This window comes from Corythoichthys intestinalis, chromosome 15 (genome assembly GCF_030265065.1).
Source record: "Corythoichthys intestinalis isolate RoL2023-P3 chromosome 15, ASM3026506v1, whole genome shotgun sequence".
NCBI classification, from domain to species: Eukaryota; Metazoa; Chordata; class Actinopteri; order Syngnathiformes; family Syngnathidae; genus Corythoichthys; species Corythoichthys intestinalis.
This window is the reverse complement of record NC_080409.1, coordinates 50811287-50824517: the sequence shown is the minus strand read 5'-3', so window position 1 is coordinate 50824517 and position 13231 is coordinate 50811287. Positions and strand designations below refer to the sequence as shown.

At 43.3% G+C, this 13231-nt stretch overlaps 2 protein-coding genes across 2 annotated transcripts; both read left to right on the top strand.

Annotated features, from left to right (window-relative positions):
* The first annotated feature begins 4206 nt into the window (after window positions 1-4206).
* LOC130930555 (uncharacterized) lies at window positions 4207-8257 on the top strand. Its single transcript, XM_057858494.1, has 2 exons — window positions 4207-7056; window positions 8150-8257. The coding sequence occupies exons 1-2, from the start codon at window positions 4951-4953 to the stop codon at window positions 8177-8179; spliced, it is 2136 nt and encodes a 711-aa protein (XP_057714477.1). The 5' UTR covers window positions 4207-4950; the 3' UTR covers window positions 8180-8257.
* On the top strand, window positions 8124-11298 carry LOC130930554 (uncharacterized). Its single transcript, XM_057858493.1, has 2 exons — window positions 8124-10990; window positions 11219-11298. The coding sequence occupies exon 1, from the start codon at window positions 8182-8184 to the stop codon at window positions 10645-10647; it is 2466 nt and encodes an 821-aa protein (XP_057714476.1). The 5' UTR covers window positions 8124-8181; the 3' UTR covers window positions 10648-10990; window positions 11219-11298.
* The last annotated feature ends 1933 nt before the right edge of the window (window positions 11299-13231 follow it).

Genomic DNA, 13231 nt, shown 5'->3' with positions numbered 1-13231 from the left:
TCTCAAAGATATCCATAAAAAGTCTCGTTTAAAGTTTGCCACAAGCCACCTGGGAGACACACCAAACATGGGGAAGAAGGTGCTCCAAACCAAAATTGAACTTTTTGGCCACAATGCAAAACGATATGTTTGGCGTAAAAGCAACACAGCTCATCACCCTGAACACACCATCCCCACTGTCAAACATGGTGGTGGCAGCATCATGGTTTGGGCCTGCTTTTCTTCAGCAGGGACAGGGAAGATGGATGCAGCCAAATACAGGAACATTCTGGAAGAAAACCTGTTGGTATCTGCACAAGACCTGAGACTGGGACGGAGATTTATCTTCCAACAGGACAATGATCCAAAACATAAAGCCAAATCTACAATGGAATGGTTCAAAAATAAACGTAACCAGGTGTTAGAATGGCCAAGTCAAAGTCCAGACCTGAATCCAATCGAGAATCAGTGGAAAGAGCTGAAGACTGCTGTTCACAAACACTCTCCATCCAACCTCACTGAGCTCGAGCTGTTTTGCAAGGAAGAATGGGCAAGAATGTCAGTCTCTCCATGTGCAAAACTGATAGAAGCGATTTGCAGCTGTAATTGGAGCAAAAGGTGGCGCTACAAAGTATTAACGCAAGGGGGCCGAATAATATTGCACGCCCCACTTTTCAGTTTTTTATTTGTTAAAAAAGTTTAAATTATCCAATAAATTTTGTTCCACTTCACGATTGTGTCCCACTTGTTGTTGATTCTTGACAAAAAATTAAAATTTTATATCTTTATGTTTGAAGCCTGAAATGTGGCGAAAGGTTGCAAGGTTCAAGGGGGCCGAATACTTTTGCAAGGCACTGTATATATATAAATACATATATATATATTCATATATAATGCAGACCCATAGAAATGTAGTCCAGTCAATACACATACACACAGTAGGCTATGTGCCAACTAAACATTTTTATAAATTACTATCACGACAATTGTCCTTGACAAATTGTTATTCCCATTCAATTAATGTTCTCATTCAATGTTCTAGGTTTCACACAAACAAAAACTGAAATAAACTGACAAACTATTCAATCAGCATGTTTCCAAACATGGCAGTTCAAAACTACGTTTCCCATAATGCCTAGTGCGGTTTAGCTTACTGATAGCTAGCTGAGCCAAAAATCAAACTTTGCTATAAAAGTTTACAATCATCAACAGTCAACAGTTGCCATTATATACGTATTTATCATAAAAATTTTTTTTTTAAAATTTCAGGCATTGTGGCCAAATCGTCAACCCAGTAGATGGCGGTAATGCCTCATGATAGGGGAAAACTGCCAACAAAAACAAGAAGAACTACTACTTCCCTCCATTCTCGTAGGAGCCATGTCAACTGCTGCCACCCAGCGGTCAGAGGGATTCTCTTCAAATTGGTCCCGTGAAAAATCATTTAAAAAATCATAAAAACCGGACATTTTTATGAATTTATAAAACCCGCCCGGACCATGAGGACACTACGTGAAAGTAGGACTTGTCCAGGCAAAAGAGGACGTTTGGTCACCCTACCAAAACTGACACCAAATCAAAAGGGAGCGACTGCAAATTCACCAGGAAATGACCCAAAATGAACTCATTTTCTGTTCAGTCAACCAAAATCAACAGGAAGCGACCTGAAAATGCCCCAAAATCAACAGGAAGTGACATATAATGCCCCAAAATCAACTCATCTCCTGTTCATTAACACAAAATCAACAGGAAGTGACCCGTAAATGCCCTAAAATCAATACGAAGTGAACAAAAAATCACCAGGAAATGACCCAAAATGAACTCATTTCCTGTTATGTATCCCAAAATACACAGAAAGTGGCTTGTAAATGTCCCAAAATCAACAAGAAGTGACTTTTAAATAAACTAAAAGAAAAAGTGAATGGAAATCAACAGGAAATAACCTGAAACGACCCAATGAACAGGAAACAAGTTCATTAACCCAAAATCAGCAGGAAGTGACCCCTAAATGCCCCCAAGAAATGACATGAAATAACCCAAAATGAACTCATTTCCTGTTCACTCACCCAAAATCAACAGGAAGTGACCTGTAAATGTCCCAAAATCAACAGGAAGGGACATGAAATGCCCCCAAATGAACTGGATTCCTGTTCAGTAACCCAATATCAACAGGAAATGACCAGTAAATGCCTAAAAAAACATCAGGAAGTGACCTGAAATAACCCAAAAAGAACTCATTTCCTGTTCAGTAACCCAAAATCAACAAGAAGTGACCTGTAAATGTCCACAAGTCAACAAGAAGTGAACTGTGGACGCCCCAAAATAAACAGGAAGTGACACGAAATGCCCCATAATGAACTCATTTTCCATTAAGTAACCCAAATTCAACCCAAAATAAATAGGAAGTGACATGTAAATGCCCCAAATAAACAGGAAGTATCATGTAAATGCCCCAAAATCAACAGGAAGTGACACAAAATGCCCAAAAAGGAACTCATTTCCTGTTCAGTCACCCAAAATCAACCGGAGGTGACCTCTAAATGCCCCAAAATAAACAGGAAGTGACACAAAATGCCCAAAAAGGAACTCATTTCCTGTTCAGTCACCCAAAATCAACCGGAGGTGACCTCTAAATGCCCCAAAATAAACAGGAAGTGACACAAAATGCCCAAAAATGAACTCATTTCCTGTTCAGTCAGCCAAAATCAACCGGAGGTGACCTCTAAATGCCCCAAAATAAACAGGAAGTGACACGAAATTCCCAAAAACGAACTACTTTCCTGTTCAGTCACCCAAAATCAACAGGAAGTGACCTGTAAATGCCCCCAAATCAACAGTAAAAAACTAAAAATCAACAGGAAATGACCTGAAATGCCCCAAAATAAAAAGGAAGTGACACGAAATGCCCAAAAATGAACTCATTTCCTGTTCAGTCACACAAAATCAACAGGAAGTGACCTTTAAATGCCCCAAAATCAACAGGAAGTGACACAAAAGGCCCCAAAATAAACTCATTTCCTGTTCAGTCACCCAAAATCAACAGGAAGTGACCTGTAAATGCCCCCAAATCAACAGTAAAAAACTAAAAATCAACAGGAAATGACCTGAAATGCCCCAAAATACAAAGGAAGTGACACGAAATGCCCAAAAATGAACTCATTTCCTGTTCAGTCACACAAAATCAACAGGAAGTGAGCTTTAAATGCCCCAAAATCAACAGGAAGTGACACAAAAGGCCCCAAAATAGACTCATTTCCTGTTCAGTCACCCAAAATCAACAGAGAGTGACCTTTAAATGCCCCGAAATCAACAGTAAAAACCTAAAAATCAACAGGAAATGACCCATAATCAACGGGGTGTGACATGAAATGCCCCAAAATGAACTCTTTTCTTGTTCAGTCACCCAACATCAACAGGAAGTGACCTCTAAATGCCCCCAAATAAACAGGAATTGACACGAAATGCCCCAAAATGAACTCATTTCCTGTTCAGTACTCCAAAATCAACAGGAAGTGACCTGAAATGCCCCCAAATCAACTCATTTCCACTTCAGTCACCCAAAATCAATAGGAAGTGAGTAGTAAATGTCCCAAAATGAACTCATTTCCCAGCATTGGCAGCAGCAGCACCAAAAGCATTCAAACTCGTATTTTATCATTAGCTACCCAAAGGTTCCCACCCCAAGTTGTCTATGGGCAAATCATTTTCACAGAAAGGCTCTCAGAGGAAAAAAAAAAAAATCAAAGGTCCTGCTGGGAACCCATCAACTCGTTGTTTACACACTTGTTATGACATAACAGAAGCTCCCCTTTGTTTCTCGCGCACACTGAAAATAGCAGCGGTCATCTCCGGTGAGCGGTCTGTGTTGCAATTTCCTCCTAAGGTGAACTACATGAGGACAATTCCCCGGATTTTGCAGCCTTCAGCAGCAACGGCATCATAAAACGGCGCACACGCTCGCCGTAGGGAGCCCGGCAAGCCTGCCTCCTGCTCTTCAAGTTGCCATGACAACAGACAGCCGGCCAGCTAGCCGGCAAGCAATCAGTGTCTCCTAGCAGCAGATTGGCCTCAGTGCCTCCCGCTGACCAATCAGGATGTAGTTGCTGGTGCTGGAATGTGTTGTTGTTGCTCATGTGTAGGAGAGGAAAGGGGGCCGAGCGATAGAATGTATCCGTCGATGACATCATCACCACTGCTGCGTTTCGGCTAAAAGTGGTTCTCCAATCCTGTTTGTGTCAGTGAGTTGCTTTGTCCATTAGGAAGAAGTCAAATTCATCATTCAATTCTCATTAATAACTATTGTTATGTCCTCTGGTCTTATGTTGACTACTTTTTGGGTTTCTTTCTAAGATTGTATATTGTTCATCCGTCCACAGGATGTCGCTATTGTAACTCAGAATCTTAAGTTTTTCTTTGGTATTGCTGTTTGCGCTCGGCTTCCCCTAGTGGCGATTTGCTGTAAGCAGCAGGCAGAAAGAACTTTTTATTTCAGTTGGAAAAGAGGCCTTGAGGTGTTAAGACGTTACACACCTCCTCTGCACCATACATCGTTGGGAACCCTTGACAAAACAAAATCTGTAAGTTTGTACGTTTTAACAATGGGTTAGATGTAATTTTGGTGTGTCTATTCTGTTATTTTGTTGTTATTTATGTGGCGCGAACCCACACGTTTTTGTGCTAAGCTAAAGTAGCCACTTCATTTCATTTGCTCATAATGGAGCCAGTTTTCTGTTATTTACATAAACATGTTATTGTATAGAACCTTTTATTTTGTGTATAACATTGGTGTTTTATGTATGTTTCAGTTTTACCACACACACGCACACACGTTGACACAAAGAAATAAATGAGAGGAAGGAGTTCGGGCCTCCAAGTTTCTTTGTCGGTTTAGCTCGCTGCCAAAGTCGAGTAGCCATACGCTCGGCTGAGGGCAGAAGAGTAAAAAGATTTTCAACACATCAAGCACCCAAGATGTCTCAGCAAGAAGTTTCACCACCTATCAGCCAAGTGGTCACCAGGTCGGAGGCCAGTCATTCTCATTCTTCACGCCGGTCCAGAACGAGTCAAGCTGCTGCACAAGCACGAGCAGACGCCGAAGCTGCCTACGCCAGAGCACGGTACGCCAAACGCCAAATCGACATGGAGGTCGAGAAGGCACGCATCGAGGCAACACTACACGCTCTGAAGACGGAAGGTGAAGCAGAAGCAGCGCTCGCCGCAGCTAAAGTTTGGGAGGCGACTTTCGAAGAAGAGGAGCGCGCCAAAGTCGACCTCAGCGAGCAAGGGGTATTTTCCAAGACACCCCCCTCCATCAGGCGTGCACAAGAGTATGTGCATGCTCACTTTGACGACCAGCGTGTCCAAGCAGATGGCACACAAACGCCAAACAATGAGCACCTGGTTAGGCACAATGACTCTCAACAACCAGAAAATAGCCCAAAATCAGCTGGTGCTTTTCCACATGTGCGTCACATCGACATCGCTGACGAAGAGCATCTCCAATCTCATCGTGCGAGAACGGACATCTCACACCAGCCTACACCTTCAGCAACCCCACAAAGTGAACTGTCCAATTTAGCAGCCTATCTAGCACGGCGTGATCTGCTGACATCGGGGTTCAAGGTTTTCGACAACCGGCCAGAGTCCTACCTGTCCTGGAAGTCCATGTTCTGCAACGCGACGGAAGGCCTCAATCTCAAGCCCAGCGAAGAGCTCGACCTTCTCACCAAGTGGCTCGGCGGGGAGTCTCTTCAACACGCTCAGAGGATCAGGGCGGTCCACGTGAGTAATCCACAGGCAGGTCTCCAACGTCTGTGGCAGCGGCTAGACAAGACTTATGGCTCTCCAGAGGTAATTGAATCCTCACTCTTCCAACGGTTGCAGACTTTTCCAAGAATCTCCAACAAAGACACTCACTTACTGCAGGAGCTTGCTGATCTTCTGTTAGAGCTATCGTATGCCAAAAGTGAAAGTTATTTGCCGGGTCTTAGCTTTCTCGACACACCAAGGGGCATAAACCCGATAGTTGAAAAACTCCCATATGGACTCCAGGAGTCATGGGTTACACAAGGTACCAAATACAAAAGGGAAAACGGTGCAGTCTATCCACCTTTTTCGTATTTTGTGCGGTTCGTAAATGACTACGCTGAAATGAGAACAGACCCTAGCTTTATGTTACAGTGTTCAAACGTAATAAATCCAAGGGTTGATAAGACATCAGTAAGACGAGACAAATACAGAGTTCCATTGGCGGTGAATAAAATAGAGATCAGTCCGGCTAAATTGACAGCACTCGATCCAGACAAACAATGTCCTATCCACCAAAAACCACATTCACTCGTCAAATGCAGGGGGTTTAGAATGAAAACACTAGACGAAAGAAAGAACATTCTCAAAGAGCACGCCATTTGTTTTAAATGTTGTGCGTCCACAAATCACAGGGCTCGAGACTGTAAAGCTATTATCCAATGCTCAGAATGTGATAGCGATGCTCATGTGTCTGCCATGCATGTCGGTCCACCTCCATGGACACCTCAAGACTTTAATCCCCCAACCCAGAGTCACGGCGGGGAGTCTGAGGGCCCAAATCCTGTGAACACAGCCAGTTGCACAGAAGTATGTGGGCAAGGCGTAAAAGGAAAATCATGCTCAAAGATCTGTTTAGTTAATGTATATCGCCGAACTTCTCCAGAAAAGAAAAAGAGGGTATATGCCATGTTGGATGATCAGAGCAATTCATCCTTAGCCAGATCTGCGTTTTTTGACATGTTTAATGTGCAAGGTACCATATTCCCATACACCATGAGAACATGTGCAGGTTTTTCAGAGACACGAGGTCGCAAAGCTGATGGCTTTGTTGTAGAAGATGTAGATGGTAAGGTCTCCATGTTGCTGCCTACAATAACAGAATGTGATCAGATTCCAGATAATAGAGACGAAATTCCCAGCCCTGAGGTAGCAGCAGCTCACCCTCATTTGCGATCAATCGCTTCACAGATTCCTCCTCTCGACCCATCGGCAGACATTCTTCTGCTCCTGGGAAGGGACATCATTCAGGCTCATAAAGTTCGTGGTCAGGTAAATGGGCCAAACAATGCACCTCATGCCCAGCGTCTCGATTTAGGATGGGTTGTCATAGGTGATGTCTGTCTCTCTGGAGCTCATAAACCCACATTGAACTCATTTAAGACGAACGTTCTAAACAGTGGACGTCCCACGTTCCTCAGTCCTTGCGAAAACACAATCGTTATCAAAGAGAAATACACCAAAAACGATCCACTAAACACACAAGCGGAACTAGGACAACATATTTTCCAACAAACAACAAATGACGACAAAGTTGCACTTTCGGCAGAAGATGCGTTGTTCCTAGACATTATGCACAACAACTTTGCTAAAGATGAGGCGAATAACTGGGTAGCTCCACTTCCATTCCGCTCACCTAGGCGGCGCCTACCTGACAATCGGGAGCAGGCCTACAATCGTTTAATGTCGCTCCGCAAAACGCTGAGAAGAAAACCTGAAATGAGAGCGCATTACGCTGAGTTTATGGAGAAAATATTCAGCAAGGGCCATGCCGAACCAGCGCCCGCACTGGCGCCAGATCAAGAGTGCTGGTATCTCCCTAGTTTTGGCGTTTACCACCCGCAAAAGCCAGAAAAAATTAGGGTAGTCTTTGATTCGAGTGCTCAACTTGACAATGTTTCTCTCAATGACGTGCTCCTCAAGGGACCAGATCTTAACAACACTCTCGTAGGAGTTCTGATGCGGTTTAGGTCCGACCCATACGCCGTTATGGCAGATGTGGAGCATATGTTTCACAACTTTATAGTACGAGAAGACCACCGTAACTACCTTCGTTTCTTGTGGTTCCAAAATCATGACCTTGATGGAAAAGTGCAAGAATTTAGGATGACTGTCCATGTGTTTGGTAATTGTCCTTCCCCATCAGTCGCCATCTTTGGACTGAAAAGAACAGCCATAGAAGGAGAAATGGAATTTGGCAGTGACGCAAAAGAATTCATTGAACGGCACTTCTATGTAGATGATGGGCTAAAGTCATTCTCTTCCATAGAGCAGGCCATTGATGTTCTTAGTAGGGCACAGAAGATGCTGGCTCAGTGTAACATACGCCTGCACAAAATCTCATCCAATTGTCCTCTCATAACAGGAGCCTTTCCAACCGAAGATCGTGCTGTAGGCATGCAAGGTCTTGACATTGGGCAGACTACCCCACCAATGCAGCGCAGTTTGGGCTTAGGATGGGAGCTGTTGACTGACCAATTCAAGTTCCAAGTAAGAGTAAATGAAAGGCCGTTCACAAAAAGGGGAGTTCTGTCAGTTATCAACAGTGTGTTCGACCCACTTGGTTTTGCTATTCCAGTAATCGTAGGGGGTAGAACCATACTCAGAGACATTTCCACAAATGTTTCAGAGTGGGACACTGAACTGCCAAAAGACAAATTAGAACAGTGGCAAAAGTGGAAAAGTTCCCTCGGACACCTACAACATCTTGAAATTCCCAGAATGTACACTTCAATACCGCTGTCTGCAGCCCAAAGAATAGAGATTGACGTTTTTTGTGATGCTTCCACAAAAGCCGTAGGTGCGGTAGCCTACCTCAAACTCACAAATGAGGACGGACACAGCGAAGTGGGATTCCTCCTCGGCAAAGCACGTTTAGCTCCTAAACCAGACATCACCATACCCCGACTTGAACTCTGTGCAGCAGTCCTGACCGTGGAAGTAGCAGAGTTGGTTCTAGAGGAGCTGGATGTCACAGTCGATCAGGTGAATCTTTACACAGACTCAAAGGTAGTGCTTGGGTACATCTCAAACACCAAGAGACGCTTTCACGTTTATGTGCACAACAGAGTCGAACGCATCAGGCGCTTTGCACAAACTCACCAGTGGCATTACGTGCCCACACACTTAAATCCGGCAGACCATGCCACACGAGCGTTGCCCGCTGAGCAGCTCTCCAGCTCCACCTGGCTCAGAGGCCCAGCTTTCCTCTCCAGGTTGGACCAAAGTCAAGTTCGAAGTCAAACCTTCGATCTCATAGACCCAGAGACTGACTGTGAGTTGCGTCCTGAGGTAACAACTTGCACTACCACCCTATCAAAAGGCCAGTTTAATAGTGCCAGATTTGAAAGGTTTTCAAGTTGGAAGGTGCTGCAAAAGGCTATTGCCAAACTCCAACATATAGCTCAATCATTCAAGAACAACTCTGAGGTTTCCTGTCGTGGCTGGCACAACTGCAACAAACATTTAACTGAAAAGTCACTGCAACTAGCCAAGACCACGATCATTCGCACCGTTCAAAGAGAGGTCTTCGCAGAAGATATTGGATGCATTGAAAAAGGCACAGCTCTAAAAAACTCAAGTCCACTCAGCAAACTGAATCCATTTGTTGACACGCAAGGGCTCCTTAAAGTTGGAGGCCGACTAAAGAAAGCACAGTTGTCTGCAGAAGAAACCAATCCCATACTCGTCCCTGGAAAGCATCATCTTGCTCAGCTCATAATAAGACACTTTCACGAAAAATTATGTCACCAGGGAAGGCATTTCACGGAGGGAGCAGTCAGAGCAGGGGGCTTTTGGATTGTGGGAGGAAAAAGAGCAGTAAGCAGTGTGATTTTCAAGTGCATCACATGCCGCAAATTAAGGGGCAGGCAACCTGAACAGATAATGGCTGAACTTCCTGAGGACAGGCTGTCCACGGACCCTCCTTTCACAAATGTAGGCCTTGATGTGTTCGGTCCCTGGTCCGTTACAGTGAGAAAAACGCGTGGTGCTAATGCAGATGCTAAAAGATGGGCAGTCATATTCACCTGCATGAGTACACGTGCAATTCATATTGAAGTGATTGAGTCAATGGACACATCGTCATTCATTAATGCACTGCGTCGTTTCTTTGCCATCCGAGGTGGTGCCAAACTCTTGAGATCTGATTGTGGGACAAATTTTGTGAGTGCCTGCAAAGAGCTCCAAATAGACAAACTAGGCTGTCACAATGACAAAATAGGCACATTCTTGAAAGACAGTGCGTGCAAATGGCAGTTTAATCCTCCACATGCATCCCATATGGCTGGTTCCTGGGAACGCATGATCGGCGTCACCCGAAAAATCCTCAATGCAATGCTCCTTGAACATCCATATGGGAAGCTCACACATGAAGTACTCGTAACATTGTTAGCTGAAGTCACCGCAATTGTAAATGCACGCCCGCTAACGGCTGTTTCTACAGATCCCGAAAACCCAGTCATTCTTACTCCTGCGATGCTACTCACGCAAAAGGTTGGCACACCACCGATTCCACCAGGGCAGTTTCAGACCAGTGACCTATTCAAAGCCCAATGGAAGCGCGTGCAGTACTTAGCTAATGTTTTCTGGAGTCGTTGGCAGAAAGAATACATCGCAGGCTTGCAGGTTCGTCGCAAGTGGAAAATAAAAAAGCCGAACCTTCAAATGGGCGACGTTGTTTTAATGAGGGAGTCTCTGGAACATAGGAATAATTGGCCACTCGGACTGATCACAAAATCTTTCCCAAGTGAGGACGGTAATGTCAGAAAAGTTGAGGTTAAGATTTTCCGAAATGGCGAGAATAGGTTTTACATTCGCCCAATTCGTGAAGTTGTGCTTTTGATGTCTAAGGATAGCATGTAAAACGAGTTATTGTTGTGTATCGTTCATTAGTTAAGAGCTGACATCTTGCAGATGTCAGGCGGGGAGTGTTATGTCCTCTGGTCTTATGTTGACTACTTTTTGGGTTTCTTTCTAAGATTGTATATTGTTCATCCGTCCACAGGATGTCGCTATTGTAACTCAGAATCTTAAGTTTTTCTTTGGTATTGCTGTTTGCGCTCGGCTTCCCCTAGTGGCGATTTGCTGTAAGCAGCAGGCAGAAAGAACTTTTTATTTCAGTTGGAAAAGAGGCCTTGAGGTGTTAAGACGTTACACACCTCCTCTGCACCATACATCGTTGGGAACCCTTGACAAAACAAAATCTGTAAGTTTGTACGTTTTAACAATGGGTTAGATGTAATTTTGGTGTGTCTATTCTGTTATTTTGTTGTTATTTATGTGGCGCGAACCCACACGTTTTTGTGCTAAGCTAAAGTAGCCACTTCATTTCATTTGCTCATAATGGAGCCAGTTTTCTGTTATTTACATAAACATGTTATTGTATAGAACCTTTTATTTTGTGTATAACATTGGTGTTTTATGTATGTTTCAGTTTTACCACACACACGCACACACGTTGACACAAAGAAATAAATGAGAGGAAGGAGTTCGGGCCTCCAAGTTTCTTTGTCGGTTTAGCTCGCTGCCAAAGTCGAGTAGCCATACGCTCGGCTGAGGGCAGAAGAACTATCAATGTCTATTAACGGCTACATTCAGCAAGGAAGCAAAACTGTACATTCTTATGGTACATACACTAAAAGTACCATCATTTTCAGACAATAAGTCACTACTGAATGAACTTATTTCCTGTTCAGTAACAGGAAGTGACCTGTAAATGGCCACAAAGGAACAGGGAGTGGCCGAAAATCCCAAGGTAACAATGTGAAAATGCTCCGAAATGAACTCATTACCTGCTAAGTGACCCGAAATCAACCAAAAGAGACCTGTAAATACCCCAAAATCAACAGGAAGTGACCGGTAATACAACAGAAAATGACCTGATATGTTTCAAAATGAACTCATTTCCTGTACTGTCACCCAAAATCAACAGGAAGTGACCTCTAATTGCCCCAAAATCAACAGAAACCGACCCAAAAAATCAACAGAAAATGACCTGAAACGACCCAAAATGAACTCATTTCCTGTTCAGTAACCCAAAATCAACAGGAAGTGACCAAAAGATCAATAGGAAATAACATGAAACGACCCAAAATGGACTCATTTCCTGTTCAGTAACCCAAAATCAACAGGAAGTGACCAAAAGATCAATAGGAAATAACATGAAATGACCCAAAACGAACGTATTTCCTGTTCAGTGACCCAAAATCAACAGGAAGTGACCTGTAAATGCCCCAAAATAAAAAGGAAGTGACACAAAATGCCCATAATTGAACTAATTTCCTGTTTAGAAATCCAACATCAACAGCAACTGACCTGTAGATGCCCCAAAATCGACAGGAAGTAACCAAAAATCAACATGAAATCATGTGAAATGCCCCAAAATGAACTCATTTCCTCTTCGCGAACCCAAAATCAGCAGGAACTGACTTGTAAATGTCCCAAAATCAACAGGAAGTGTTGTAAATGCCCCAAAAGGAAAATAAAGTGACCAAAAATCAACATGAAATGATCCAAAATGCCCCAAAATGAACTTATTTTCTCTTCTGTAACCAAAAATCAGCAGGACGTGACCTGGAAATGTCCCAAAATCAACTGGAAGTGACCCGTAAATGCCCCAAAAGGAAAATAAAGCGACCGAAAATCAACAATAAACAGGAAGTGACCTATAAATGCCCCCGAAATCGATAGGAAGGGACTGAATATCAACAAGAAGTTAAGTGAAATGCCCAAAAATGAACTCATCTCCTCTTCTGTAACCCAAAATCAGTAGAAAGTGACCTGTAAATGTCCGAAAATCAACACGAAGTGACACGTAAATGTCCCAAACGGAAAATAAAGAAAATCAGCAATAAACAGGAAATGACCTGTAAATGCCCCGAAATCAACATGATGTGACCTGTAAATGCCCCCGAAATCAATAGGAAGGGACTGAATATCAACACGAAGTGACACGTAAATGCCCCAAAAGGAAAATAAAGTGACCGAAAATCAACAGGAAATGATCTGAAATGCCCCAAAATGAACTTCTATTCCTGTTAAGTAACCCAAAATCAACAGGAACTGACCTGTAAATGCCCCCAAAATCTAGAGGATGTGACCCATAAATGCCCCAATTGGAAAATAAAGTGACCGAAAACCAACAGGAAATGATGTGAAATACCCCAAAATGAACTTATTTCCTGTTAAGTAACCCAAAATCAACAGGAAGTGACCTGTAAATTCCCCAAAAGGAAAATAAAGTGACCAAAAATCAACAGGAAATGATCCGAAATGCCCCAAAATGAACTTATTTCCTGTTAAGTAACCCAAAATCAACAGGAACTGCCCTGTATATGCCCCCAAAATCAACAGGAAGTGACCCATAAATGCCCCAAAAGGAAAATAAAGAGACCGAAAACCAACAGGAAATGATGAGAAATGCCCCAAAATGAACTCATTTCCTCTT